The 25,147-nt window shown below is 38.3% G+C and overlaps 3 protein-coding genes across 3 annotated transcripts; all 3 read left to right on the forward strand.

The window, feature by feature from the left end:
- The first annotated feature begins 3,344 nt into the window (after positions 1–3,344).
- LOC102706848 (anthranilate O-methyltransferase 3-like) lies at positions 3,345–5,653 on the forward strand. The gene is made up of 4 exons (XM_006655896.3): positions 3,345–3,434; positions 3,592–4,008; positions 4,652–4,921; positions 5,025–5,653. Exons 1-4 carry the CDS (start codon positions 3,360–3,362, stop codon positions 5,388–5,390), a joined length of 1,128 nt encoding a protein of 375 aa, XP_006655959.1. The 5' UTR covers positions 3,345–3,359; the 3' UTR covers positions 5,391–5,653.
- Positions 5,654–13,905: 8,252 nt separating this feature from the next.
- On the forward strand, positions 13,906–17,065 carry LOC102715674 (anthranilate O-methyltransferase 3-like). The gene is made up of 4 exons (XM_006656773.2): positions 13,906–14,045; positions 14,347–14,766; positions 15,767–16,036; positions 16,505–17,065. The coding sequence occupies exons 1-4, from the start codon at positions 13,962–13,964 to the stop codon at positions 16,874–16,876; spliced, it is 1,146 nt and encodes a 381-aa protein (XP_006656836.1). The 5' UTR covers positions 13,906–13,961; the 3' UTR covers positions 16,877–17,065.
- Positions 17,066–20,535: 3,470 nt separating this feature from the next.
- Positions 20,536–24,800, forward strand: LOC102715951 (anthranilate O-methyltransferase 3-like). The gene is made up of 4 exons (XM_015838043.2): positions 20,536–20,669; positions 21,819–22,232; positions 23,046–23,312; positions 24,205–24,800. The coding sequence occupies exons 2-4, from the start codon at positions 21,846–21,848 to the stop codon at positions 24,589–24,591; spliced, it is 1,041 nt and encodes a 346-aa protein (XP_015693529.2). The 5' UTR covers positions 20,536–20,669; positions 21,819–21,845; the 3' UTR covers positions 24,592–24,800.
- The last annotated feature ends 347 nt before the right edge of the window (positions 24,801–25,147 follow it).

Here is a 25,147-nt window from a genome sequence, read left to right on the forward strand (position 1 = left end):
CATCTTTTCCAGTTGATCTAGTCTCATATCAAATTTTCTTCTAAGCCATTAGGAATCGTCAAAACAAGAGGACATACAATCTGTCAGGGTATTGTGCCACTGTCTTTTGTGCCATGGGCCACGTATCGTGTTGGAGTCTTATAGGAACGTGTCCAGAGATTCTTGGTCGACCATAAACCCTTTTATATTCAGCTGTCATCATTGAGTTTGGGTTAGCTTTTGCTTAGATTATTATGACATCGTAGTTTTGCCGCTAGATTGGTTCGTATAACCCTAAATTCAAAAGCTTAATCATTCATGTGCAATTCAAATTGCATTTTCATCCATCTTGTTAATCTCTTCAACTATTTGTAGGACCAAAACCTTCGTAGTGAGGCAAGTTATGTGAGAGTGTTGTCGACAATGACTAGAAGTGCGAGTGTAGTGGTTGCGGGGTGAGTATCGGCTTATTAGAAGCATGAAAACATGAATGTCCTCGTGTCGCCAATTCGAACCTTTTGGAAGATCACTAAATCAGGCACCAAATCTCGCATCATCCCTTCTATGGCCATCTCCTAAATCTGGTTGTATGGTGAGGTGGTGGTTGTAGCAAGAGAGAGGAATGATCTTGTCGCCAATGTGCAGTGGTGGTGGTGCCCTAGCGTGTTGTCTTGGAAATGGTTGTGTTTCCTAGAAGAACACATGTGAGTAGGCATGGTCATGTTGGATTGTTCTCACAATGGTAATCTGACAGAGGTTAGGGCGAAATCCCACATGAGGATGTATGTTGGTGTTGCTTTACTTCTTGGAGGTTGTCGATAGTGATACCCGATTATGATATTTGTAGACATAGGGTTTGTATGGTGCCAAGGTATTTATGAGGTTTCAACAAACATAAATCAAAGATATTTTTATATAGGTTTAGACCCTCTGATGACGAGTAATAACGTTACTACTGTTTATGTAGTTTATATGTATTTGGGGAGGACCACACCGAGTACAAGGTGGGAGACTGAACTTAGTGGCTAGCAATGAGGTGGCTCCTTTGATCTTGACTCAACGGGGTTTATAGTCCAGTTATAAATATGACATACCCTATAATACCGCACTAACCTATATATAGGAATACAACATACCCTGTTAACTACAAACGAGTATCATCACACTCTGAAATGGATACGATAAGAAATGAGAGTTGTATTCGGATATGACGGGCAATCTAGTCCAATCCGAGTACATATATGCTTACGTAGTGTACTTCGCAAGGCTTTCCCTAAACCCTGTTTAGAAAGGAGGGGAGATTCTACTGTATAAATACAAGTACCTTGTGAGAGAGGAGGGAATCAAGTTGTAAGGCATACACAAGCCACGCGAGATCAAGAGTTCAAAAGCAACTTTATTAGTACCCACCTAATCCAATCTTGATGACATCTAGCTATAGGATAGTATAGCCAAGTAGATAGGTCCCATTCTTGTAATAGTGTGTTTCTTGCCTAGTTCATATAAAGGCAAAACCAACTTCGGCAACTGAAGTAGGGCAATTACCCATCCATGAGGGGCCTAGACCAGTATAAAAATCCATGTCTCCTTTTCGTCGATACAGTGTCATGCATACCTTGGCATCTGTTGAACCCTACATCCTCAAATGCCCTAGTTAGATCTCTATTCGATGACACTTGCCCTCCCCTCCTAGGAGGTCGCTATATTTGCACCGGCAAGTTCCTCTTCCCTATACAGCTTGGATAAGTCTTTAGGTAATACATCTGAGAAGGTTAATTTGTATCCGGATAAGACTACATAATTTTTCCTTAACCAAGTATGATTTCCCTCCTCTACCATACGCCTTCCTTCCTATAGGGACACATGTACATATTTATAGACTTTTTTTTCCAGTATATGACTAGGTATGCAGTACTCCTGCTAGGAGTGGTAATGGGCCAAGGCCCTTGGGTTCTTTCACACCCTATTTAATTCTTAAAAATTTGTAGTTTAAAACTCTATATAATTTTATTTTCAATCCATTTTGAACCCGATCCTTAAATTTTATAGGCAATGGTGTATGTCTATGTGATATCTCATACCTAGTTACACTAATAGTAGCCCTTGAACTCTACTCAAATAGAGATGTCGGTCAATTCAACTGTCTCTAGGAGTTAACCTATCGGTGACTCGGAGTAGGCTCACATAGTCAGCACTCGTAGACATACTTGATCCTTTCACCCAAAAAGTTGTCTTGCAACAGGTTATAATATTTGAGTAGAGTTAAGAACTTTGTCCATCCAAGTGTTTGCATAAAACTTTGGCAGAGTACCCATATATCTGCTTTTCTTTATTCAACTTTATACAGGAACTTCTATTATTTTTTTACACAAACCCACCATGTGGCACTTTAGAAAATATGTCATAATAAATACAAAAAAAAAAACCCAGCCGAACAGTAGTGTTTAGAAGAAGCCTAAGAGTGAGGCTGTCGTTCGGCTGATGGGCATAAGTTAACTTATGCCCTGACACGGAAAACGTAATAATAGATTAGTACATGATTAATTAATTATTAATTATTAAAAAAATAAATTAATTAATATGATTTTTTTAAAAACAACTTTTCTATAGAAAATTTTTATAAAAAATACCCTATTTAGCTGTTCGGTAAGCGTGCGCGTGGAAAACGAGAAATGTAATTTAACTTACCCTGACCAGACGAACGCGGACTGAATCGAAGATATAGCGGTACGGTGCTGCTTTTATAGAAGGTGTTCCTAGTTTCCTACGGATTAATTCAGGAAATTAGCCTTTTGATCGGTATGCCTATATTCTTCTTGTTGTCCTAAACAATATGGTTCAGTACTCAGTGGTTTTGTTAATGATTTAGGTTTAATGGTTCTTGAGCTGGATTGATGACCAGGCGGATCTGTTTGCAACTCATATAGAAACATTACCTGAGTAATACTTCTTTCTTGAGATTCAAATGTACCGCGCTTTCTTTTTCCACCACCGAGCCTCTTTCCATATCGTCCCAATCCTCCCCAAACTCCAGATCTCCAGGCCTATCTGCTTCCCCATTCTTCTGGAATATAAATTTGATAGATGCTCCGTAAATAATTGTCTTTCAGTGGAAAAGAACTGTCCTGAATAGACACATACAATTCATTATTATCCGCACCAAACGCATGGAGATTTAACTAATAATAATAAAATGAAATTATGGTTGCAGAGCTGAATATATTAATGACCTTTCATGATCAACCAAGATCTTGAAATACTTCATGTATTGTTCATGCAATATCTGGATCGAAAAGCAAACCTCTCCTCTGCTCTACATATAGAACAAGCCTACTGAAGGAAGATGCACACTCGTTTCACGTAAGCATACCAGCATAGCCATGAATTTGGAGCGTGACTTCCATATGGCAACAGGGGAAGCAGAGGCAAACTATGCCAACAACTCTAGGCTTCAGGTTTGTATTCTCGATCAAAATTCTCACTCACACTGACCATGGTGTACCTTCACCAAGCACCTGCAATCACAACCCTCTAATCTCTTACCACATCCTGATTCTTGCATGCATGTACTCCATTGCTGACAAGGCATTCACTTGCATTTTTTTGCACTAGCGAAAGGCCTTACTCAAGACCAAGCCGCTGCTTGACAAGGCTGTGAGACAGGTGTACACGGCTCTCCAACCTCCAACTATGGTGGTTGCTGACCTAGGCTGCTCAGTCGGCACCAACACTCTCCTCTTCGTCTCCGAGGTCATTAGCACAGTAGCTTACGCTCAGTATCAGAATGAGCTTGGGCGCCATCCCATGGAGCTCCAGTTCTTCCTCAACGATCTACCAGGCAATGACTTCAACCAGGTGTTCCAGTCGCTTCAACAGTTTACCAAGTCGATTGCAGAAGATCATCCCAAGGAAATAGCACTATCTCCGTTCTATATTTCTGGGCTGCCAGGCTCTTTCTACACCAGGATTTTCCCTTGCCAAAGTGTTCACCTTTTCCACTCCTCCTACTGCCTCCATTGGCAATCTCAGGTACGCATTTCTATGGTGATGTCGATGTCATCCACTGTTTAAAAACAAGCATAATGGTCAGTGCATCACTGCTATGGAAATATGGAACCCACCATCTTGCAGCATCACAAAGATTATAAAAATAAAATGAAAATTAAGATCACACAAGAAGAGTAATGTAATGAATTCAGTTTCAGATTTATATGAGTAGCTGATATGAAAACAAGAAACAAAGAAATCATTGTCCTTGTTAATGGTTCTCAAAATCTCTGTGTTTTCAATCAGTTTGTTCCATGAGTATGTCGGTGCTCCTCAAAGATCTTTTGGGCTGGGATTTTTTTAATGTACCCTTCCGTAACTATGAGCCGTTCGTTACTTTAGATCCAACGGATCTAATTTTCTTATACTACGCTGGTAATAGTGTAGTAGAAATTTTATAGAGGTAAAATTAGAAGTAAAATATATAACATTGCAATAAATTTATGTATAATAATTTATATTAAAATAAATTGCTAAGTATATCTTACCAAAGTTTCAAATTAAAATATTTAATATACTTATGAAAATATATGGTTAGATTTAAATTTTACTACACTACTACCCTTCCTACCGAAGGTACCGTTACCCAATTCGGGATGATGTTCAATTGTTCATTATTACTCAGATGATCAAGGACATGGACGAAAGTATGGCAAACCTGAATGGAGGGAACATTTACATTACCAAGAGCACGCCTCCGTCAGTGGTGAAGTTGTACCAGGATCAGTTCCAGAAGGATATGGCCCTCTTCCTCAAGCTGCGCCATCAGGAACTCATGCCTGGTGGGAAGATGCTGCTCACATTCCTTGGAAGGAAAAAACAGGACGTCTTGGATGGAGATATGAGCCATCTCTTTGGATTGCTTGCAGAAGCTTTACAGTCTCTAGTAACTGAGGTCTAAATTAAGCTTACTATTTTCATGTATAACCAAAGAACTGCTGCTAAACTAATAGAGTACTGACGAGTACGAATTCTGCCTTTGTGACTTTGTGCATCAGGGCGTTGTGGAGAAGGGAAAGCTGGAGTCATTCAACATACCAATGTATGGGGCATCCATTGATGAAGTGAAGGCAGTAGTCGCATTGAATGAGCTCTTTGACATGGACCACATTGAACTCTTTGAGTCCAACTGGGATCCATATGACGACTTGGAACATGATGACATGTGTAGCAGCCCTCAGCGTGGGGTGAATGTGGCCAAGTGCATAAGAGCAGTGCTTGAGCCCCTGTTGGTGAGCCATTTTGGAGAATATATACTCGATGAGCTCTTTAAGAGGTATGCACATCTTATGGACAGGCACCTTGCAAAGGAGAATACAACAAAGTTCTCCGTCATAGTCTTGGCATTGAACCGAAGAGGTTAGAGAAGACATATGGCACTACAAGAGATGATTTTCTAATATCTTCTTTATGCTTAGTTGGGATTTTCCATCAAGGGGTTGTCATGCTTTTATCATGTAAAATTCGAAAATTGGCTGTGAAATTTCGATGTGTGTTTCTTAAACCCAAACAATTGAACGACGCAGGCTCCAGTAGGATTTTGATTTACGTACTACACAATTATGCTTATGCATCCCGTCACAGCCCCACCCATCGAGACAATCTCACAGAAAGAAAGTTTGTCAAAAACAAGCTCTGAATGGTCAGTATAGCAGAAAATTCAGATTATCTACATATTCATACTTTTGATTAAATGAAATTCTGAATGCTTATTTTGAGGTGTCTGTTAATATTCAGATTTTGCTGATATTTTTGTCAGTTTAACCATACTACCATTATTCAATCAGCTTACAGTGGCAATAACTGTCGAATCGCAGTAAACCCGTTAGCACAATTTGAAATTTACAAGTGGGTAACGAAAGGAACCTTCATATCCGAGCATCTTCCAAATTCTACGTCCTGACTCCTGAGGTCGTACGCACTTAGCAGCTCCTTATGCTATGCCGCACGCCGATGTCGAATCTTCTTGGCGACATTTCATCGAGCACCTAGGCCGTGTCAGAGGACACCAAGTCAGCGAAACCCAAAACGCTGTTGCTTCATAGATTCCGTCAGGCACCATGAGCTTACCATGATGATGCAGCGGGGGCGGCGGTCTTCTCTTGGCTGCGAGGCCGGGACGGGAGGCGAGGAAGGAGGGGCGGTGGTAGGGTCCCCCGCGCCATGGCCGCCTCAAGGTCGGCTGGGCCGTCATTGTTTCCGGAGCTGCAGGTCGCATGGGATTTGGGGGGTTTGACGTTTAAGAGAGCGAGCGGGCAGCCCTATTTTACACGGGCCGTTAGGTTTAATTTAGCGTGCAGCCTTATGATCTTTTTGGCTAGTTTAGGGTATGTTTGAGAAGTTTTTTCCATCTGCAGTTTTTTCTAAAAGTTGTTTCTATTAGAAGCTTTTTCAAACGGTCCAAATAAATTAAGAATTCAGAAGCTGGGTTTAGGAACTTTTCTAAATTATCAGAAGCTGGATACCAAGATCTAAAGCTACTCAAACCCTTAGTTTTGATTAGACTAGAGCCAACTTTTTGTCTTCCCAGTATGCTTGGTAGTGCTCTTTTACTTTTCATCCCTCTTTGCTGCCAAAGTTTAATCTCTCTCGCTTGTGAGAAGGGAGTGATAAATTTGTTGCTACCTATTCCTAAGGTAAAAAATTTAAAATTTTTGGATAAATGCTCGCATCAAAAATTCAAAGAGAAAATCTAATAAATATCATTGATAAACACTTAATTCTAAGAAATATAATCGACGAGTCTAAGTTATATAAAATACCACCATACCAATCTAGGCTCCTTTCGAAACATACTATTCATCAAATTATTGTCATGGATTATGTAATCATTATATGGATAAATTGAATATCTTGAGAAATAAGAACATACAAACAATGCAGCTTAAGAAAACTTATTTTTGAGGCATGGAACAAATAATTTGCGGAAATCCATGATAAAGTTGGCAATATATTAGCAGTAGTGATTGGTACTCACTCCGTTTTCTGTTTCAAGTTATAAGATTTTTTGTTTCAAGTTATAAGATTTTATAGTTTTTCCTAAATATATCTACACCAAATTTTATGTATATAATATGTTATGTATATACATAACATATTTTATTTATATATATATAGATTTATTAGTAATCCTATGAAACTAAGAAACTAAAACATTTTATAACATAAAACGGAGGTAATAGTTATAAAATTTAAGAGAAGGTAGGTATCTGCAGTTCAGTTTTAGTAACTACCTCCGTTTCATAACGTAAGATGTTTGACTTTTTTGGTTTCTACGTTTAACCATTCGCCTTATTCAAAAATTTAATACAAATATAAAATATGACAAATCGTGCTTAAAGTTCTTTTGATAATAAAGTAAGTCACAAGCAAAATAAATGATATTTTCATAATTTTTTGAATAAGATAAATGGTCAAACATTGAAAAAAAAGAAAAGAAACGGAGAGAGTATCATATAATCTTATCTTATAAAATTTTTAACATTAAGTTTTAGTACCAGTTACCTATGACATTCAATTGGCAATCCTTCCATTATTTGCCCCTCAATTCACGTCTCCTTTGCAATTTGCCACCTAGGAGGCTAGGATCGATGCGATTTGTTTAAAATTATGTGTAATTCCATCCATTCGACTGACAGTCCCTCCCTCCTAACTTCCATTCGCTCGCTGCAACCGCACGCAGAAGTGTTGGTCGGCAGCCGCACTATACCAAAAATTATTTTATAGACAATGGGACCTGAAAATTACCATCAGGTAAATCATTGGTTGCTCATGAAAAATAATCTAAGTGATTACTGTATTACGCGCGCCTCCTGATGAGCCACCTGCGAAATATTGGTATAAAGTGACATGTCTGCTACTTATAAAAAAAGATAAAATCATATATTCCACGCTCCTATTGTTCACACCCTCTCTCACCTTTCCACGCACTCTGCTCACCTCTACTCCACACACTCGTTCTCTCATCAGTGGCGCGCGACGGCTTAGTGACAGTGGCATGAGGATCTGACGAGAGGACGATGGTGGCGTAGGAATCCAATAGAGGCGGCAACGAGTAGCATGCGGCAGCTCAACACACCCATGGAGGTGGCTACGATGACGGCGACGAGCCACATGGGGTCCAGCGTAGGCTAAGACGATGAGAGCAACTGGATCCGATTGTCATGACTATGAGGAGGCTAGATCCGGTGGAGGTGATGAAGATCCTGATGACGGCATCAATGGCGATGGCGAGCTAGCGGCTAACGCTGGGGTGGAATGATTAGGTGATTTTTTTTTTCAATTTTTAAGATTCTTTTAGATTTTTTGTTGCAAAAAATTATTATTACAGCCGATTCTCTTTATCCATTGCCTACAAAAATTGATTTTTTGCAAGCGGTGGACAGTACAGGCTGCCTGCAAAAAAAATGCATATTTATAGGCGGTGGATAGGTGCCCCGCCTATAAAAATGTATTTTTATAGGCGGCTGCCTAACCAGTTGCGAAGGTGCTCACAAGCGATCTACTTCTTTCAACATAATGTCACTCCCTCTATAACTGTTTGCGGAGTAGTGCTGACCTCCATGAGAGAGGGGGTAAAGGATCTCATGCGAGAGGGGGAAAAGAGGCCATAGAATGATCTACAAGCTCATCAAATGTACTCTATTCCACAGGTCTTTTGGTCAGAGTCATCGAGGACGCCGCCTCCTTCTTTCCCAAGTTTTTTGAGGTTGGAGCTAGCAGGTATATATTGAATGAACGCAAGATTGGCACCAACAGTGGCGCTTAGGTGGATCCCAACTTGGCAACGGGGGCGGCAAGTCATCGGCCTCTGGTAGTTGTATCAAGGTCGCGGATGAACGATGCCTGATGGACTAGTGATCAAATGGATGAGTGGTGCCAAGGAATGGAAAACTTCAATCCCAAATCGTAAATTGAAAAACACACAAGATTTGAAGGGTAAATTGTGGAAGACTCACGAATTGGATGACATATAATGAAATTTCTCCTCATAAAGTCACCGGCACGTCAGCTAACAATTTTGCCACCACATTTGACCCCAATTACCACATGTAGAGTAGAAGGATGTATATTTGCCACCCAACTATTAAAAACAAGCTAATGTTTTTAATTTTGCCACTTGACCGGTTTGCCACTTGTAGGGCAGAAGATTGTATATTTGCCACTCAACTATTAAGAACAAACTAATGTTTTCCTAGTCAATAGGCATGACCATGAAATAACCATATTACCCCTGTTCGTTTCTCTTCTCTCCCCTATGAATAACTGTTTTCCTATGGTAGCTTGCCTATAGGGCAGTGGCTGCTCTGCACAACACGATCTCATATGCTCCTATGATTCTTGAGGCAGGTAGTGTCGTACCCCACTCACACCTACTGTTAGTCATGCCAGCTGATTTCTCTCATTGCAACGAGCCTCGTGCCAGCGAGCTCACATTGTACCATTTTCTTTCTAGGTAAATCTCCTTAAAATCAATAGAACCTGATCAAAAATAAATAAATTCTGGTTTTTATGGAGAGAAAAAATAGAACATCAATGGTGATTTGTGTAATTCCCAGCTTTGAAATTTTATCAAATTTGATTACAATTCAGTTGAAAATTTTAAATTTTGGTTTGTCAAACAATTCTGTCACATCCATTTTTTAAATAATTTTCACATTTTATAATTGCTATGTTTTTACACGAAGCTAGCACTCATGTACGAGCAAAGAGCAATACAATCTTTCATAAAAATATCTAATTGTCAACTCACAGCTAGCACTGATGGATATAACTTAAGAGCAATAGGAGATAATTAAGAAAAAACTCAAAGACATTCATGGAAGAAATAGAATAAGAAATTAGGCACATACAACGAATTTTCTGGAGAGACAACATGCATGAACCACTTGTAATGAGATCTTGGTAATGCTGCCAGAAGGTCAAAATTAATCCAGCATTTTTGTGTAGGAGGGCATGTGGGAATCTCGACATAATGGCCAGGAAGTGTGGGTGTTTTGCATATAAAATGGCAAGCAATCCGGGACATGGACTGGATCGCGTCGCTGAGCTAGGCTGACCAAAATGGCACTGCTCAAGTCTCACATAATTAAGGCAGGAAAGCACGTGCCTTTTGCATTTAAAAACACAATAATCTTTTTGGGGGAAAAAATGCAAAAAATTCCCCCACAAAGTCACTCTTACTTTAAGATTCTCGCATATAAGTTCATGCGTTGCAAATAACTCCCTCCTAAATCATTGAAATTACTCACTATTGTGGCCACTTATGTATTTTTCGTGGGTAGGTAGTACAGTTTGAGATATTTTTCAACCAAACGAAGACAATGTAGGATGGGTTAGTGAGCAGGTTAAATGGGTTATTCGTTTTATGTTTCTCAGCATGAACACCATGGTTATTCTTGATGAGTTTGGTGCAATTGAGCTAGTTAACTCCTACTCTGGCGCTAGGAGGTCAACTAAGATGATTTATTTCTCGGCGTTATAGACAAATACTAGGTCCACGAGTCGAGCGTGCACATGGACAATATTATTGGGCAATGACACTAAATATGAGCATAATAAGTGCGCAACAGCATGGATGGAACTTGATCATCCGAACATCACTGTGAGAGCTGCTCGACGCACGTGACACCCACATCTAGCTCCTGCAGCAGCAGGAGTGATAGCTGCTTACCAAGATCGACTCATATAGGAAGCTTCGTAAATACGTTGACTATGAGATGGACTAAATAATATAGAACATACACATAAGCAATAGCCCTAGGGGTAATCTCAAACAAAAGTGAATTAGAATGAGGGTGTTTGCAGTAAATCAACTTACTGGGAGGGATCTTAAACTAAGAGTATTATTTGGGTGGAAGTTTTTTTTCAATTATTCTTTCCCACCACCCCCCACCCCAAATGCATGGAAACTGCGCTCATCAAACATCACTCCACGCGCGTGCCGCCGCGAAATCCACTTTATCATTAGACTGAGACCCTCCTGATTAGGGAAGTTTTGCGGCAAAATGACAAAACAGCGCACGTCTAAATTTGATGCCAGAAGACAACACGGCAAGCTGAATGGTTTACTCAAGAAATGGTTTCCATGCATCTATCGTCCCATTCTTAGCGCTGATTTCGTAATTTAGTCGCTGCAATAGTATGTACATCTCCTCTGGATGGCACTCTGGTTTTGATTAAAAATATGCATATTTTCCCTGACCTATCACGTGTAGTCTGAAAATGCATGCAGATCAGGCTTATCGCGTGCAGAGAACCTGGGCGCCGCAGCTAGCATTTGTTCCCACCTGACCATATACGACCTCTGCGTAGACAATGTAGGGGGTGATCGGTATATTCACAAAGAAAAAATAATTCATAAATAAAATTTTTAGATGCGTATTCTTAGCGATGTAAAAGTTAAGGTTGAAAAATAAACTTCGGTCAAAAAAAAGCCTAAAATCAACTCTAAATTTAAGGTTAAAAAAATTAAATTTTGGCTTATAATCATAAGCAGAAGAGAAGATGAAGACGGTAGTATTTGGCTACGTGGAAATGGCAAGCTCACATGTTCAATTGCATCTACTGTCTACACAGTATGGCAAGCAAAGCAGAGTGGTATGGTCAGGGAATAATGCTGGCTGCGCCCATGGTAAGAAAACTAGCCCCCAAATCGATACCTATAGCTAAACATGGAGGTGATCATAATATGATATCCAATCTTGACGACGACACCGAGACACGATATTTGTTAACGAGGTTCGAACAAGCCTACTCCCTAAGACACTAATTATGAGCGCTCCTCCCCGATTCCAGCATAATTACAGCTTATTAAGTATCAATGACCACGGTCTGTCGGCTATGCCGCTGTCAATTGCTCTCTAAGCATATGTATTCTACTATTGCCGTGTGGTTACAAAAGATATATCTTCCTATTTAGAGGAGACCCTAGGATAGAGTCCGACTCCACTACTACCTACTACCTTAACACCTAGTACAACTTTAGGTCTTAATCATTAATTGACTATATACACATATTCAACACGAACTCTAATAATAACGTTCTTTGTTCCGATTTCAGGGACTCCGGCCCTGACTGACTGAGTGTCTTTGTGTATGGTTGTATAAAAAATTAGAAACATCTTATACCCAAGTGAAATGAGCCTGCGCAATGAATTTTATTTTGTCGTTATCTGTGATTTGCTATACTCCCTTCCATCTTAAATTATATCTACATTTAGATTTACATTTATATTAACATTTAGCCCATTACTCCCAAGTCCCAACCATAACATTAACCCCATTACTCCCAGCCCTATGGCATCTCACAGAAACAATTTGGATGACATACTCAAATCGCTTAAGATTGTCATACTCTTTTAGCTAGCATATCTTACCTGTGGCCAACAAAATCATAGGAACACTTTTACCATAGTTTTTATGAGTCAATAACATACGAGACCATTATAATAATGAATGAATCCTGCTACAATTGTGACATGAAACAAACAGTCGCCTAAGTGAGTCAAACCTGCCTAAATTAGTTGTTGCATGGTGATATAAATTGGGGTAATGAACCAAATAGCCTCTTAAAGACTCCACACATTTACTCAAATAATCAAGGGGTACTTGGGACGGAGGGAGTAGCTTATGATTGCTAGAGCAGCCGTTTGTTGGGTGTTTGAATAAATTGTGAATTACCCACCAAGATTTATTACGTATGACATGTGGGATAATGAGAAATGCTAGCAGAAGAAAATCAAGTCAGAGCAGAGGAGAAAGGCAGACAGAGGGCGCGTTCGGCATGGGTAAAGGATGGGTTAGTTAGCGTAGTATATGATTAATTAATTATTAAATATTAAAAAATATAAAATAGATTAATATGATTTTTTAAAGCAACTTTTCTATAAAAAATTTTTTGTAACAAATACACCGTTTAGCAGTTCGAGAAGCGTGCGTATGGAAAAAAGGAATATGAGGTTAAGTAGTCTAAGTGCCTAACGTAGCCAGAGCCGGATAGCTAGGAGAATAGTGCTCAATTGAGACAAATGGACACCGAATGATAAGGTATGGTCACCAGAAAAAAAACATCAGATTAATGCTCTGGAGCCAAGTCTCTGCTCACCAGATATACCACTAATTTCTAAAGACAACAAATAAACATATTGCAAGTACAATGCAGTAAGGCACAAGAAAAAACAACACTGGATATATATGTCTCAATTTTATTTTGTTGGAGTCACAGAACACACTATCTGGAGTATATATAAATAACATTTGGACGAATTATTTTTTCTATTTTATGTAACATATAAAATATAACACATTTAACTTAGGATTCATAGCTGTGCTAAACATGGTCTTGAGTTAACATGGTCTTTTTTGTTGTGGATATAATAGCTTTTGGCATTTGCACTAACTAGGAATGCACATAGCCTTATTAACAAGCTTTTTTCATGGAAACAATAACTTATGAAGTTTGAATCACTAGAAACACACATAACCATATTAACAAGCTTTTCTCAAGGGAAGAACAAATTATGAGATTTGCATCAACTAGAAATACACCATAACAATACTAACTAATAGTGGGAACTGGAATTTTGAACTCTGGTGAGTAAAATCACATCACACCTTATGAATTATCCAGTGGTACTTCCTATGGATTATCTAGTTATTGACAGGCTAGCTAGCTCCTGGTTATCAGTGGTCCTTCCTATGGATTATTTAGTTATTGAAAAGCTAGCCCCTGGTTACTGCAGATCTAGATCCCATGCATTCTCTGAATCTGGAATGCAATTGGAAGATGGCAGAAAATTAATTATGGAATTAAACATCTCTCCTGCTCTATATATAGGGCTGGGATATATGATGCACATCAGCACATGCACACTGTTTCCAACAAAGAAAAGCAGGAGAGATCAATTGCGCAAAGAGAACCTTTCTTCGTAGCCATGAAGATGTTGGAGGAGCCTGCTGATTTCCATATGGCAGTAGGGCAAAGTGAGGCCAACTATGCCAACAACTCTAGGCTTCAGGCTCGTACGCACTCCTAGTTGCTTGTCTCTTTGTCAAACCACAGTGATCGTCTGTACTACACCACTAGCAATCAGGATGACATTCCTAACGTAACTTCCGTCTGACTTGATGGTTGATATGTGGGCCGAATGACTATAGGTCCATATATCAGTTTCTATGTTAGAAAAAAAAAAGTCACATGATCTCAACCCAGCAATTGTTCGGTGAAAAAAAAACCATCGATTGCAACACTCTGCCTACCACATGTTGCAGCATGTACTCCAAAGCTAACAAGGTTTTTCACATGTCCATTTCTATTAGCAAAAGGCATTGCTCAAGACCAAGCCAGTGCTTGACAAGGCTGTGAGGCAGGTGTGCAGTACCCTCCTTCCTGGAGCTATGGTAGTTGCTGACCTAGGCTGCTCCGTCGGCGCCAACACACTCCTCTTCGTCTCCGGGGTGATCAGCACAGTAGCAGATGGACGACATGGAAATGAGCGCATTCGTCGGTACCCCATGGAGCTCCAGTTCTTCCTCAATGATCTGCCCGGCAATGACTTCAACCAGGTGTTCCAGTCGCTTCAACACTTCACCAAGTCGATCGAGGCAAGTCATCCCAAGGGAGTTACGTTGCCTCCGTTCTATATCTCTGGGTTGCCGGGCTCCTATTACACTAGGCTTTTCCCTTGCCAAAGTGTTCACCTTTTCCACTCCTCGTACTGCCTTCAATGGCGCTCTCAGGTATGCACAGAGGTGATTGTTTGTGTGTTTTATAGAAAAACCAAATAATATATTTGCAAATGAAAAATAATTTGTAAATAAAAATTTTATAAAAGTATTCTTAGCGATCTAAAAGCCAATGCTAAAAAATAAACTTCAGTGAAAAAAAACCCTCAAAATCAACTCCAAATTTAAAGTTGAAAATTTAAATTTTGGCTTATAAGCATAATTAAGCATAAGCGAAAAGACAAGGGTGAGTATTAATGTCGACGACATGTGTTGATTCATATTAGGCAAATTGTTAGTACATTTGGGAGTTAATTGGTGTCTCTATTAATAACATGTCGATTCATATTAGGCAAATTGTTAGTGCATTTGGGAGTTAATTGGTGTCTCTATTAATTAGCGGCGCCACTATCCCATAATGGTTGAGAAGTGCTAAAGTAAAAATACATTGAACATAGCACATTCAAGTTATGTAATCCATTTCATTCCAAATTATCCAAATGCTTATAAAAGTGGAAAATGAAGGTACCAAAGTGATGAGAAAATAACTTGTTAGAGCAGGTACAATAGTAGGCTATAAGTCAGCTATAAGTATATTTTAAGATGATAAGAGAGGAGAGAGAAGAGCAGCGGGCTACATATTTGTAGCCAGCTGTAGCAGGACTCTAAGACACATGTGTGTATGATAGGTGAGACCGAATATTAATTGTGTAGCATATGACTATTATATGAATTGACAATTAAGTTGGCTATAGATAATTTGTAGCCAGCAATTGGCTATACTATTGAACTTGCTCTTACTGTGAAGCTAAAGGGTACAGCATATCCTGGGGATCACAAAAAGCCATTAATAATCATACCTGATATTAAGAACCTAAAAAAATACAATAATCACTGTATTCTGTTAATAGTTCTCCTAGGCACCAAGATTGTACTCCACGAGTAATGTCTGTGCCTCTCAATCCTGTCTACAAAACCACCCAATTAAGGATAATGTTTGTTCATTGTTACTTAGCTGATCAAGGACATTGACGAAAAGACGGCATACCTGAACGGGTGTAACATCTACATCGCCAAAAGCACACCTCCATCGGTGGTGAAGCTGTACCAGGATCAGTTCCAGAAGGACATGTCCCTCTTCCTCAAGCTGCGCCATCAGGAACTCGTTCCCGGAGGGAACATGCTGCTCACATTCCTCGGAAGGAAGAACCCGGATGTCCGGGACGGGGATCTGAGCCATCTCTTTGCACTGCTTGCGCAAGCTTTAAAGTCTCTTCTCACAGAGGTTTAAATCTCACTCTTCTCAGGAAGCTCTCTCAGCTTGGGATTATTATAATCCAGATTATTGGGAGTAAGATGAAAGAAACAGACAATTTATTGAAGTAGTTTATTATAATCTAAAGTCTAGCTTATAATAATCTACAGACAATTTATTGAATTAGCTTATTATAATATGAAGTCTAGCTTATAATAATCTGATAAGCTCATTTAGATGAGCTTTTTCTAAATTATTGGGTGAAAAATTACCCACCATATCACCCCACTCATCTTTAGACTTGCAAAGCCAATAATCTAGCTAAGCTCTAATAAACTAGGAAAGAAACAACTTACAGTTTATTCTACTACAGATTATAACAATTTAGTTTATAGTAATCTGATTTAATAATCTATATTATAATAATTTTAAGCCGAAAGGAACATGGCCTAAATTATGGATGGCTAATGGCGATGCTCTGTGATTTTGTGTGTTCAGGGCCTTGTGGAGAAGGGAAAGCTGGAATCATTCAACCTACCGTTGTACGGGCCATCCATGGATGAAGTGAAGGCAGCTGTCGAACAGAGCGAGCTCTTTGGCATTGAACACATGGAGCTCTTCGAGTCCAGCTGGGATCCCTACGACGACCTGCAGGAACATGACAGCACGCACAGCAGCCCTGCACGAGGCGGAATGAACGTCGCCAGGTGCATCAGAGCAGTGTACGAGCCTCTCTTGGCAGGCCATTTCGGCGAACACATGCTCGACGAGCTCTTTCGGAGGTATGCGCAGCTTGTTGGGAGGCACCTTGCAAGGGAGAAGGCGAAGTTTTCGGTCATCGTCTTGTCATTGAACCGGATCAGAGGCTAGACCAGGCGCGGGCAGCAGATAGCCCTTGATATTTCTCGAGATGAATCTTGCCTTTTTCACAAGTTTTTAAGGGATATCGTGTTTACTTGTGAAGAACCTAAGAAGAGGCACTACACTAGAATTTTTCTAATCCTCCCTGTTATGCTTGCTCGCAATAAGATTGCCATTAATTGGTACTCGAGCTTTTACCGTGAGAAATTCCTCAACGGCTAAGGATTTTGATGTGCGTGTTTCTTCCAGAACAAACAAATACGCAACGACGTTAATTAATTCCTCTTTGTCGTGTGCTAGGGGCATTTCTAGTGTGGGTACTTCGAGCCCTCCTATCCGCTAGATCCATGTAAAAAATAAGAGGGAGGTATGAAAGAAAAAGAGGGAAAAGAACCAGAGTAGAGGGGCTGAAGGAGGAAGAAGAATCAGCTACCCTTCTAGTTTACTATGTTGGATCTACCACAGCGTGTACCAGTCTACCCTGAAACTACCCGTTGATGCGATCGTGCATCCCCTTTTGGAAAGGTTTGGATAGGGAGAAGGGGCATGATCACCAAGTCGGGCATGTTGTCATAACACGTTGGCTCCCGAGCAACCCATATGGAAGGCCTTGGACCTGGTGTGCTGCCATGCGTCGGCCCCTATGTAGCCCATATGGAGTTAGGCATGTCCAAATCACCTTTGTTTCATAGGGCTATAGGCCAAGTCCTCTTCTATGGTTCATTGGTTTTGCGAGGGCCACTGATGGCGACCATGCATTCACTGCGTCGGGACAAGCCAACAGTGACATGACAGGCTCATACTCTCACCTTAAACGGGTCTTGTCCTCGTCAGATATATGTGGTCATTGATAACTATATGTATCTCTGATAGGTAACGTCCTATCAAAGGTAGATATATTTATAACGGGTCTTAGAAAACATCCGTCACAGGTAATCACTTATAAGCGTATTGTGTATTATTACCACCCATCGTAGGTGTGTTACATTTGACAGACCTTAGGGTACACCCATCCAAGGTAAAAGATACTTTTGATTGCGTTTGCTAATTAAGATCTGTCACAGTGTATTAACCAGCGTGCTATCTATTATTACTACCCATCAAAAGCTTAGTTCATACCTGTCATAATTGACCTTCTTTCACAGGTTTCTTGTAAAAGCTGTCACATGTAGCTATCACCAGTGATGGCTTTTTATTTATACCCATAAGTACTATGTATATTCAAGAAAAAATAGGTTGTGTTTATTGTCTAGCCTCGGGAATCGTTAGACATGCCCTCCTAAAAGAACACATAGCATTTCCCAATATTGCTAGTGCGCAGTTTGTCCCCCATCATATATTCACATCCATAAAATTCACGTATCCACAGTTATTCACATCCACACAATAGACTTATCATTCAATGAATCTGTACCGGTGAAATAAAGAATGGTGTTTGTGATATTTTTTATATCATATGATGGACTATAGTGGAACCCCACAATTTGTCCTCTTATCTATCCTAGATATATCGGCTAAAATATCCATGTCTTGTCTGTAGAAGGATAATATAGTTAGTTTGTCAATACAAATATTAAAGTGAATTAGAACGAAGATTCACTCTTTGAATCAAACCTCAGGATTCATGACGAAGACCTAGAGCATCACTGCTGACATGTTGTGGCAGAAGTGGAAAACCACATTGATCCCCGATCTGCTGCTAGCATTTGAAGTTCTTTTATGATACAGGTCTTCATCGTTCACTTTATATTTTTGTCCTTCTTGATGTAAGTCACCCATGCAATGTCAATTGCATTTCGAAGAGTTGTATAATAATATTTACCCGAATAATTGGAGTTTATGTAGTAAACCAAGTTCCATTTTGTTACTATGGCCAAATGAATCCAATGACTCCTTTGAGAGTTAGATGTGTACCCGTAATTACACTGCGCTATACAAAAATAAAGTACAAAAAAAATTGAAAGTGACAAACGGAAAATATAAATTCCTTTAATGTTGATTGTGTTCCATGTGCATTTTCAGTCCAGGCTTCCCAAAAGAACCGCCTTTGAACTTTTCAAATGTGGTAGTGTTGGCAAGGACTGTTACCCATTTCAATTTTGGATATGGACATATGGGTGGGGTGTTCCCCAATTCACCCACTTTATCCATATGTATATATAAACTCAGATATAAAATTTTTAACACATGTTCATATTAAAATATCAAATTAAACTCAAACACGGAGAAATGACTTATTATGTTAAATATCAAATTTTGGTCAAATTCTCTTAAATATTGGATTACTCATACCCATTGGTAATGCCTATTTAGTTGAGTATGGGTAATATCTTTGAAAATGATTATGGTAAAAAAAAATAGGTATGGGTATGAGTTACCCAATACCCTCTCGAGAGGCAGCCCAGCATACACCTAAAAAACTCCATTCTATGCTTCAATTTTATTTTATGTGTAAATTTGACAAAATTATCGATACTATAACAAAATTATCATAAAACTACATATTTAAGGTTGTTATTACAAAACTATAAATTTAGCACCAAATTTATTAGAAAAAATCATAAAACTACAAATTTAGTAGTGAAGCTATCCCAAAACTACGTATTTAACCAAGCGAAGTTTTAGAGTTGTGATATTGTCTTTTTTAAGTTACAGAAGATATCTTGCTACCAAACTACCAGATATCCAGCTTGCATGTGTACCACATTGTATAGATATGCACCACCACATGCTTCAATCTGTACACCATTATTTTTTTTTGAGACGCTGTACACCATTATTGGTGGTGTGTTTCCATCGTCATGTCACGAAATTTCAATTCACACATCAAGTGGGATGTCTTTTCGTCTTTCGAAGAAAAATACCAAGCGGTATATTTACAGATAGAAAATAATTTTGAACGAAAGTTTATATTTGTGTTCTTAGCAATTTAAAAGTCAATTCTGAAAATAAGCTGTGATGGAAAAAAAACTCCAAAATCAAACCCAAACTTAGATTGAAAATTCAAATCATGGCTTATAAACACAAGCAAAAACGAAAAGATCAGGTATAGCCGTGTAAAAGCTTGCCCATCAGGGATGGCCAACATGTGGATGGGGACATGGGGTGTTGTACCTCGTACAGTTGCTGTCTGACTCAAATGATCGGAAGTACGTGGATCACACTAATGCAGAGTCTATGTGTGGATGACAAAGTTTCCAGGGTCATACTCTTCACGTCGAATGTCTCAAATGCCATGTGTAATACTATGCACCACCTACCGGTGTGCTAGCGATTGTCCATACACATCCGAAAACAGTAGATGCGCTTGTGGAAGCAAAGAGGGTAATGGTACATGGAAAAATTCAAACAATATATTTGAAAATAAAAAAATAATTTGTGAGTAAAAGTTTATATATGTATTCTCAGCGGTCTAATAACCAATGCTGAAAATAAACTTCAGTGAAAAAACACAAAACCAACTCTAAATTTAAGGTTAAAAGTTTAAATTTTAGCTTACGAGTATAAGCGGATGCGAAAAAAAAGAGGTTAAACAATCACCATCTCGGTTTGTGAGTATATCATTGTCACTGTGGGTGCAAGAAACGAGTACTATACAACCACAATTTGGCTCTATAAATGTAACGGAAAGGTGCATGATCTCTACTTCTGTGTTGAAGCTCCTTGTTGCGTACACCACTAGTACCAAAAGGAAATTGGATCCCTGAATTACATTGTCGTCTCCCAGCCATGGAAATTGGCTTTGGCATGGCTGAAGGGGGCGGAGAAAACAGCTACGCGAAGAACTCTAAGCTACAATTGCGTACACACTCCACCAGCCTCTTTTTACAAAATTGCAGATTTATTTCCGTAGATATAATATGTTCCGGGAATTTAACTATTTGTCACTTTTAGCTTTATGTCCTTTTTAAATGTCCATCTTATATTTGCACCTACAGATTACCACCGGTTAGAGAAACATATGTAATTATTTTTTGACGATGTGGAGCACCATATAGAAGCGCCAATGGATGGTGGATGCAAAAAGACCATTTTACCCATTACATCCCAGCAAAAATTCTAGCAAATAGACAACTAGCATGTTACTATAATTTTATCAATTCATCATAAATAAATCAAGTCAAATTAATACAAGTATATACAATAATATATTGGAAAAATGGAGCACTTCAAATGATTCACGAATATAATAGGAACAACTAAGTAAGTAAATTTAACACTTCAAATGGTGTTCACGGGATTGTACGTGAGGAGGACATGTCGGTGTCGCCGTCGCGGTGGAGAGGGTACGATGAAACAAAACGAGGGACGAGAAATCGATTGGGGGAGAGAACGTTATTTTGGCTAGGATAACAGGGGTACCCAGATATTTTCATATCTCTATCCACGTAGGGCAGTCCAACATAGGCCCTCCACATGGTCAAAAGTGGCAAATAATTAAAAAGATTCTTATTTAAAACATCTTCATATACACATAACTTAATACTATGGTGAATGGTACACACATGACCATAAAATTATTTTGGTTGAATATAGCTATGATAGATATGATAGAATTGTGCAATGTCTGAAATATAAACTTTCTTTCAGTTAATTGATTTTCGTTATCAATTGTCACCGTTGATTAGCAAGATATATTTCATATATGACTTGAATTAAATTAAAGTGCAATTAGACCTATTTTAGAAAAAAAATAGTCTAACTAACATGAAATTAAATGATATACGAATATAAATATTATGATACTGTAGCGTTAGTACGGGTATATTGATAGTTTTCCTTAGTAGAACTATATTTATCACGCATTAAAAATTTTATGGTCCATATTATTTGTGTGTGATTCTTTTGAATCTTGAATAGGTATTATAAAATATTCTAGCTTGTGTATGCAGTTGTTCATTCCAAACAAATTTAAGTAAATTGATTTATTTAATGTGCACGTGAATGTTAGGAAAAGGCTTTGGTTGCGACTAAGCCCATGATTCAGAAGGCCATTCAAGAAGTATACAGTGCAATTCTCCCTAAGACAATGCTTGTTGCTGACATGGGCTGCTCTTCAGGGCCAAATACACTAATGTTTATCTCTGAGGTGATAAAAGCGATCAGCGAATACTGTCAAAGGATAGGCCACCGCCCTGCTGACATTCAGTTTTTCCTGAATGATCTACCTGGCAATGACTTCAATTACCTGTTTAAATCTTTAGAACGAGTAGATAAATTGCTTGCCAATGATCAAAACAGAGAAGAAACCATCCTACCTCAGTACTATGTTGCTGGCTTGCCACGATCCTACTACACAAGGATTTTCCCTGACAACAGTGTTCACCTCTTCCATTCATCATATTCCCTGCATTGGCGATCTCAGGTAAGTCTAAATTAAAGCTTATCTTGGTTGAGTGGTTAAAAGTACTTTCTATATGTATTGAATATTTTTTACTGGTTATATATTAGTGTTTTCTGCCAATCTCTCTCTTTTATATATATATATATATATATATATATATATATATATATATATATATATATATATATATATATATATATATATATATATATATATATATATATATATATATATATATATAACTTTTTCTTATGATATTTGATCATTGGTCTTATTCAAAAAATTATGGAAATATCATTTATATATCATTTGTATTGAATATTTTTTTACTAGTTATATATTAGTGTTTTCTGCCAATCTCTCTCTCTCTATATATATATAAATATATATATATATATATATATATTTGACTTTTTTCTTACGATATTTGATCATTTGTCTTATTCAAAAAATTATGGAAATATCATTTATTTTGTTAGTGACTTACTTTATTATCAAAATAACTATATACATGACTTGTTATTTTTTATATTTGTACTAAACTTTTGAATAAGAAAAATAGTCAAACGTTGTAACCAAAAAAGTCAAACATCTTACATTATGAAACGGAGATAGTATATATAGTGCAAGTTTCCATTGTTATGTATGTATACCCGTAATGTCTCTGTTCATTCATATGATATAAAAATGGTGAAATGAAAGTAGTAAATGAATTCATTGTTTGTTGCAGCCCATGGTATATATGTCCAAGCTAGTAAATTTTCTGCTAACATTATTAATTATGAGTTTATATCATCAAGATGTGTTTATACCTTCCACTATTTCTGTGCCTAGATGTTTCAGCAGAGCAGCACAGGGGAATTCCTAAATGAAGGGAACATTTACATCGCGAAGACGACCCCGGAACCAGTGATAAAACAATACCAAGAGCTATTTTACAACGATTTCTCGAAGTTTCTTGCGTTACGCCACCAAGAACTTGTGCCTGGTGGCCAGATGGTTCTCACCTTTCTTGGAAGGAAGAATGGTGATGTGTTTGATGGGAATCTGAGTGTTCTTTATGGATTAATTTCACAAGCATTACAATCTCTAGTTATGGAGGTAATTAATAGTCTATCCTAGTGACTAGGAATATACTCCCATTTTCAGTTACCATCAATTTCTGTTGTTTGGATATGGAAGGCATGAAGTTTAGTGTGTTGTCTACTTCTAGTTATTAACTAGCCTCCCTATGTCCCTCAGGATATTTTCGGAAGATGTTGAAGTTTTTTTTTAAAGAAAACAAAGTGATTAATTTGCAACGAGAGCTTAAATTAGGACAATGCAAACTTAATTATTAGGTTTTTAAGGTACACTACCATAACTATGAACCGTCCGTTACTTTGGATCCAACGGGTCTGATTTTCTTATACTACGCTGGTAGTAGCGTAGTAGAAATTTTATAGGGGTAAAATTATAACTAAAATATATAACATTGTAATAAATTTGTGTATAATATTTCATATTAAAATAGATGAATTGCTAAATATATCTTATCAAAGTTTCAAATAAAATATTTAATATACTTATAAAAATATATGGTTAGGTTTAAATTTTACTATACTACTACCCTTCCTACCAGAAGGTACCCTAAGAGTGCCCTAAACCCTAATACTGCAGTAAAATTTGTTAAGAACGATAACTATATTAAATATAAATATTAAGAACCATAATTAGTAGAAAAAAATGAGTATTTATTAAGAACCATAACTAACAAGATATGTGTCCAACCCCATTTTTTCCGTGCTGATATTAATTTCACATTTCCAGTACTACCTACAAGATGTGCATGCATGATTGCTTAATGCTAGAAAAAGTCACCATAGACGAATAACACTACACATCATAATCCGTCACAAGAAAGCATATATGTCATCAACACACAATTGGCCTCCAGAACAATACCAACAGAAACACATCACTTTCTGCCTAATTTCGACGGCGCTGCATGCAGGGTCTCGTGGAGAAGGAGAAGCTGGACTCCTTCAACGTCCCTAACTACGCGCCATCGGTGGCCGAAGTCAAAACCGTCCTGGAATGGAGCCGGCTCTTCACCGTCAACAAGATCCAAATCCTGGAGCCGAGCTGGGATCCCTACGTGGAGGACGACGACTCGCAGCCACGGGGACAGCAGGTGCGGCCCATTGACACTGCGAGGAGCGGCGTGAACGTCGCCAAGTGCCTGAGAGCCGTGCTGGAGCACCTGATCGCTACCAATTTTGGGGCGTCCGTGCTCGACGTGCTCTTCTCCAGGTTCGCGCGTAACGTCGCCGAGTTCCTCGAGAAGAGGGAGGGGAAGCACAGTGTCATCGTGCTGTCGCTCACAGCGAGAAACAATTGATCGAGATCACCAGGACGTACGGGCGCAGGATTTAAATTAAAGCATCGTTATTCAAAATGTTTACAGGGTATAATTTTGTACGTCTAAACTTTTATAGTTGGCTGGTATAATGTCATACGCTCCGTAATCGTACTATATATATCATAAGGAAAATTCCTTTTATGCCCTCCAAATATTAGCCTATCCTCAATGTGCCTCTAAATTTTGCTAACTCCATTACATGCTCTTGAATTTTGATTTTGGTCCCTTTTTTATTTTTGTGATAGTAGTACCATAGATTTGCTACATATTGTATAACTTAAAATGATATCCATAACTTAAATTTATTATGGTTACCATTTAAAATCTATTATGCTACCCATATTGCTTTCTCATACATCAAACTTATTGTCATACAACAAACTACTATATTTTTTAATGTGTAAATACTTTATTTCCTCATTCTTTATATATCTAGGGATAAAATCAACATTTTTACACTTATTTAACGGTCGACTCATGATAAGGATATAGAAGGGATAAAAACAAATATTCAGGGGTATGACCAAAACTTAGG

The sequence above is a fragment of the Oryza brachyantha genome, chromosome 6 (genome assembly GCF_000231095.2).
Source record: "Oryza brachyantha chromosome 6, ObraRS2, whole genome shotgun sequence".
Lineage (NCBI taxonomy): Eukaryota > Viridiplantae > Streptophyta > Magnoliopsida > Poales > Poaceae > Oryza > Oryza brachyantha.

What these genes read in the sequence shown, in the direction of transcription:
- LOC102715674 (XM_006656773.2), top strand. Translation starts at nt 13,962, where the DNA reads ATGAAGATGTTGGAGGAGCCTGCTGATTTCCATATGGCAGTAGGGCAA. An exon ending in CCAACAACTCTAGGCTTCAG is followed by an intron (nt 14,046 to 14,346) that starts GCTCGTACGCAC and finishes CATTTCTATTAG; the next exon opens with CAAAAGGCATTGCTCAAGAC. An exon ending in GCCTTCAATGGCGCTCTCAG is followed by an intron (nt 14,767 to 15,766) that starts GTATGCACAGAG and finishes ATTGTTACTTAG; the next exon opens with CTGATCAAGGACATTGACGA.
- LOC102706848 (XM_006655896.3), top strand. Translation starts at nt 3,360, where the DNA reads ATGAATTTGGAGCGTGACTTCCATATGGCAACAGGGGAAGCAGAGGCA. An exon ending in CCAACAACTCTAGGCTTCAG is followed by an intron (nt 3,435 to 3,591) that starts GTTTGTATTCTC and finishes TTTTTGCACTAG; the next exon opens with CGAAAGGCCTTACTCAAGAC. An exon ending in TACAGTCTCTAGTAACTGAG is followed by an intron (nt 4,922 to 5,024) that starts GTCTAAATTAAG and finishes TTTGTGCATCAG; the next exon opens with GGCGTTGTGGAGAAGGGAAA.
- LOC102715951 (XM_015838043.2), top strand. Translation starts at nt 21,846, where the DNA reads ATGATTCAGAAGGCCATTCAAGAAGTATACAGTGCAATTCTCCCTAAG. An exon ending in CCCTGCATTGGCGATCTCAG is followed by an intron (nt 22,233 to 23,045) that starts GTAAGTCTAAAT and finishes TTCTGTGCCTAG; the next exon opens with ATGTTTCAGCAGAGCAGCAC. An exon ending in TACAATCTCTAGTTATGGAG is followed by an intron (nt 23,313 to 24,204) that starts GTAATTAATAGT and finishes CGCTGCATGCAG; the next exon opens with GGTCTCGTGGAGAAGGAGAA.